At 39.1% G+C, this 5,846-nt stretch overlaps 1 protein-coding gene across 37 annotated transcripts in view; it reads right to left on the reverse strand.

Moving 5' to 3' along the window:
• The window catches only part of Rims1 (regulating synaptic membrane exocytosis 1), a 489,256-nt gene that overhangs the window by 10,888 nt on the left and 472,522 nt on the right, over positions 1-5,846 (reverse strand). For all 37 annotated transcript variants that reach the window (XM_029474748.1, XM_029474741.1, XM_029474765.1 and 34 more), the window contains one exon: positions 817-955. In XM_029474748.1, coding sequence (XP_029330608.1) covers positions 817-955 — 139 coding nt within the window. The remainder of the gene's footprint in view (positions 1-816; positions 956-5,846) is intronic.

Here is a 5,846-nt window from a genome sequence, read left to right on the forward strand (position 1 = left end):
TTCTCTTGAGTTTAATGTGTTTAGCAAATTTTATCTTATATCTTGGGTATCCTAAGTTTCTGGGCTAATATCCACTTATCAGTGAGTACATATTGTGAGAGTTCCTTTGTGATTGGGTTACCTCACTCAGGATGATGCCCTCCAGGTACATCCACTTGCCTAGGAATTTCATAAATTTATTCTTTTTAATAGCTGAGTAGTACTCCATTGTGTAAATGTACCACATTTTCTGTATCCAACCTTGAGATTCCACCTCACACCAGTCAGAAAGGCTAAGAGCAAACATTCAGGTGACAGCAGATGCTGGCGAGGATGTGGAGAAAGAGGAATACTCCTCCATTGTTGGTGGGCTTGCAAGCATGTACAACCACTCTGGAAATCAGTTTTGTGATTCCTCAGAAAATTGGACATAGTGCTACTGGAGGATCCAGCAATACCTCTCCTGGGCATATACCCAGATGTTCCAATTTGTAATAAGGACACATGCTCCAGTATGTTCATAGCAGCCTTATTTATAATAGCCAGAAGCTGGAAAGAACCCATATGCCCCTCAACAGAGGAATGGCTACAGAAACTGTGGTACATTTGCACAGCTATTAAAATATGGCATTTCTATACTATGTTAAGTGAAGGGCCTCACTTTCTTCCTTTGACAGATTGAACAGGTGCATGGATATGTCCGAGGGTGTCCCCAGGATGTCAGGTTGGTTTGAAACAGGTCCCGAAACTTCTGGGTACATGAATAAGTGACTCAGAAGAAGTCTTGAACAGCCCATACTTTAAGGCCACATGCAGCAAAGCTATCATATCACTTACTTTCCTTCTGAGCTATAACTGTTGATACTGCCATCCGTGGACTCCCGGCTGGGCTGTCTCACCATCTTCCGCATTTCAGCCGCCATTCCCGTTTCCGTACTCCTCTGAATGGTGCTTTTTAACTTCTTGTGGCCGGACTCTGATTGGGGGAGAGTGGAAACGGGAGTCAAGTTTTATTGAGCCAGCTTTTTTTTTTTCCCTCCTGAATAGCTATTGGCTCTGCAAAGGCAATAGTTACTTTTTGTTAGCATTAAATGTTTCATAAGAACAGCTATGGCTGAAGAGAATAGAGAATGCCATTGTCTTCCCAAAGAGTACTTTTGTTAAGAGGTGGGTGGTAAGTATGACATCCTGCAGGTCCAGGGATGGTACAGGTCTCTGAGAACAGAAGTGAACTACCGCTATGGCAACTGCACCAAAAAGAATGAGTCTGGCACTGGATTGTTACATGGAAAATAACCCTGAGCAATTTAACAGGTTCCTAATCTGATACAGTCCAACTGTGCAGAAGCAGACCTAAAGGAATGGACCATGTCCTCCAAACATTAGGAGACTTCTCAAAATGAAAATTCCTATAGCACCGGTACTGCCATATATCGCTGACCTCCATATAAAGGAGCAGTAATACGTTAGTTTCATTGATCGCTTTCACACCACCTTACTCTACACTGTCTAGTCTGGGATAGGTAATACACGGGTTACCTAGTTAGGTAGGACAAGTGTAATTACGCATTCGAAGGAAACATGGCTCTCTCCAACCTTCTGATTTAGCCATATGACCTGCTTGGCATCTGTACAGTTCATTAGCTCATTATTTTAATTTCATTGTTTTTCTAAGATAGAGTCTTTCTGTTTAGTTCAGGTTGGTTTGGTCCTTTCAATCTGGCCAAGGCCAGCTTTGAGTTCCTGACCTTCCTGCCTTGGCCACCACATACAGAAATCATAAGTATGTGCCTATAATTTGGCACATAATAAAACAAAAATAAACATGGGCTCATTTCAGTTGTTTATAAACTCTAAACATTTAAAATATTGACTTAATTATACATATAATTATACATACAATAAATACCAACCAGTAAGAGAAGCTACTAAGATTTTTTTTCCCCATAGACATGTTCCATATGCACTTCTGGTTTACTTTTTTGTGTTGCATGCTTTAAGACACATTTGAAATACTTTCTGTATATAAAATATGCACCCATCCATAGAATTTTCATTCCCCATTATCTTTCACAAATGCAGGCATCTAAGTACACTTCTAAATACGTCATATCAAAGGTGGCATCTCACCCTCTCATTTGGTCACTGGGTCTCTTTTCCAAGTTGTATAATCAAAGATATAATAGATGCCATGCTATGCTGTTCACGTTCTTATAGATATTCTTGCTAAAGCCAATGCACATGTGTTATAAAGTGTTCAGGCACTGCAGACATAGCAAGCACTGGAGACAGCCTTTATCTTCCTGTCCTTCTTGGTTACTTTCCGTTGCTCACTCCACACCTACCATTAAACATCTATCTACCTCCATCTAGAATCAATATCCAGGAAGGCAGGTGGTACATGAGTACTGTTCAGTGCTGCTCCTATATATACTGTATGCATGTATGAACAGTAAGAAAAATAAAACCAGAAGAGCCCTATTAAACTCAACAATGGGACATTATACACTTTAGTAAACAAATCTCTCATTCTATTTCATTTATCATACAAAAGTTGACATTCTTCCATGAGATAGCAATGCTGATTCCAAACTAAACCAAGTCTTCGGTTAAGGACCTTCCAGTTAAGATAGGGAAATTTTTGGAGACTGAAATGCAAGTGATCTTCATTGTGATTTTTAAATTGCTCTTTAAAAAACTAATGTGGCTATTACATTGCTACCAATACTCATAGACATGTCCAATTTCCACAAGAGACTCAGGAGTTCCTTTTCTTTTCCTTTCCTTTCTTTTCTTTTCTTTTCTTTTCTTTTCTTTTCTTTTCTTTTCTTTTCTTTTCTTTTCTTTTCTTCTCTTTTCTTCCTTTTCCCTTTCCCTTTCTCTCTTTCCCATACCCTTCCATTCCCTTCCCTTCCCCTTTCCTTCCATTTCCCTTTCCCTTTCCCTTTTTCTCTTTCCCATGCCCTTCCATTCCCTTCCCTTTCCCTTTCCTTAACTTTCCTTTTCTCTTCTCTTTTCCTTTTTTAGGTGTTTTGTCTTTCCCATGTGACATGTTTTTGTAGAACATGTATACACACAGAAAGCAGGAACTTCATTCATGCCACTGAAAATACTGTTAGTATTTATTCACTTATATAATAAGCCTACTTTGGGTATATTTCATTTATAAAAATCAGTTTGCTGTTAGAGCATCTTTCATTCATGTGAACATACTGGGTAGATCCTACTTCAGAGATAGGAAAAAGCCATCAGTATACAAGTTGAATATTCTAATCCAAAACTTGAAAATCAGAACTACCTCACAAGTCCCAAACGTTTTGGGTGCCAACATGATGTCACAAGCAAAGCATTCCTATTGTAATAGGTTGTAATCAAAATATAGGTGGACTAAAAGGGCTTCTGGGGTAGGGAAAATCAGTTTTTTAAGGATGCAGCCCCTGGTAATGCTAACCACACTCCAGAAGGTAGCCCACACCATGAGCATATGATTAGCACCAAGAAGACTCAGTGCGGTATAAAAAAAATGAAAACATGAAGTTGGAGAGGAGAGGGAATGAGATAAGGTGAGGAGTATGAGGTAAATATGATTAATATATACTGCATGCATGAATGAGCAGTGAAAAATTGTTTAAAGTATTATATTAAAATTTCCAGGCTATGGGTATAATGTATATGAACCATATTCAAACATCTTATTCTGACTTGAGTCCCATCTCTAAGACCTTACTCTGTATATGTAAACAGCAAAACTTGTAAAAAGAGTATAAAAACCACGAAACATTTCTGTACCGAAGCACTTTACATAAATGATGTTTGCTGTGTACTATTAAGATCAAGACAAGTAGAGTTATGGTGAGTGCTTGCCAAGGGCTAATGAGACAGTAGGGCCAGGGCAGAGTATAGATTCATAATGGAAACAGTACCCAGGGGTAGAGGGTAGAGGGTAGAGGGTAGAGGGTAGAGGGTAGAGGGTAGAGGGTAGAGGGTAGAGGGTAGAGGGTAGACTATAAATGGTGAGGCTCTATTGGGAGCTGAAGGAGAAATTGTTAAGAGGAGGGGAAGTGAGATGCCTTGAATTAGCACGGTTTTAATTCATGCTTTCATCTATCCTTCCATCCAGTAACTGCTTATGAAGAACTTCCTATGATCATACTCAACCCTAGATGCCAGAGACATATTAAAGAAATAGATGTTCTGCTACTATGAAGATTACATTACACTTTGTGTACACAATATATTACTGTTGGCCATAGGTGCTATGAATTAAACACTGGGCAGAGTAAGAATAGAGAGTGATGGGTAGAGCAGCAACGGTTTCACTGAAAAGCCGAGAAGGAAGCGTTCTATATAGTAGGGTGGGTCCTGGTGATGGCAGCGGGGAGGAGGAGCACACAGGTGGTTGGTGGGACAAGATGGTTTTTCTTACAGTGGCTCACAGCTGCTTTAGTTTCTCTTCAGGTTTTCTGATGCTGCTGAGACTCTGACAGAAGTCATCTAGGAAAGGCTGTGGCAAGCAAGTGAGTTTGCTGGTGATGGCCCACTGTTTCTCATGGCTGGGATGGGTGCACTCTGGAGAGGCACAGCCCCATAATCTTTGTCCCAGGATTGCATCTTGTTGCTGATATGCCTTTCCCACCACTATTCCCGAGACTCACAAGTCCTGGGCATTGGCCCACCCTACCGGGCTAATATCCTGCAGATCAACATGAAGATGAAATTTCATGAATTAATGCTGTTTGGATGAATTAATGACTTTATAGCAGTCCTGATTTGATTCAAATAATTTTAGGAAGAAAATGTAAAGAGATGGTTTTAGTTGTTTTGTCAGAAATATAGATGTACTAAAGTTAGAATCAAGAACAGAATGGCCCCATTCTCATAGAATAGTAAGTAAATGTAGCAAAATAAATAATACAATGAACTTTCATAAACTACACTAAGAAGAAAACTAGGCTTGGGACAGATTTGTGACCAAGGAAAATCTTTCATTCTAGGTCAGGTCCAAGGATGAGGCCACGTGTGTGCACTATGATAAATCAAGGCCATGTGAACCTGTTATTTTGAACTTATAATGAGCTTATAGAATGAAGCACTGCTTTGAACTTACTATCAACATCCTTCTGGAACTCCCCTTTGGTGTAACATTTTACCTAGGAGGTAATTTTATGAAGAACTTCTGTCTATGAAGGTATAAAAAAAGCAGAGAGAATAAATAAAGTATATATACTAGGGCTCTGCTCCATCCACTATCTATCTATCTATCTATCTATCTATCTATCTATCTATCTATCTATCTATCTATCCATCCCTTGTTTTCCCTCTGTTGATGAAATTGCTAAAAGCCATCAGCTTTTGACACAAGGACAGCAAGAGAGAGTTATCCTGCCAGAGGTCACCATCCCTTGGGTTCTTCTGACAGTGTCCTTCCTCAGTACTTAACCTTGTCAGGTTTAGCCCTGGCAAGACTCTGCTGCTATAGATCTCAGGACTTCATGGATATCTCATTATCCAGGTTACTGAGTTGTTGAAAGCCCAAACCTGATTTTTTTTTTTAAATTTCCTAAATATGGATTTAAACAAATTAAACATAGGTTTAAATATTTAACATTTGTTCCATAAGTGCTTGATGACTGTAAAGAAAAATTTTAGAAACAAATAACCTTTATTGGGTGTGCTTTCATTGACAAATACATTATGCATGTGTCTCACCTAACTGCAGATGTCAAAGGAAGATATTAGATTACCTGAAACTGAATTTGTAGGCTATTTTTGTAGGAATTTCATAAATTCATTCTTTTTAATAGCTGAGTAGTACTCCATTGTGTAAATGTACCACATTTTCTGTATCCATTCCTCTGTTGAGGGGC

Source organism: Mus caroli, chromosome 1 (assembly GCF_900094665.2).
Source record: "Mus caroli chromosome 1, CAROLI_EIJ_v1.1, whole genome shotgun sequence".
Lineage (NCBI taxonomy): Eukaryota > Metazoa > Chordata > Mammalia > Rodentia > Muridae > Mus > Mus caroli.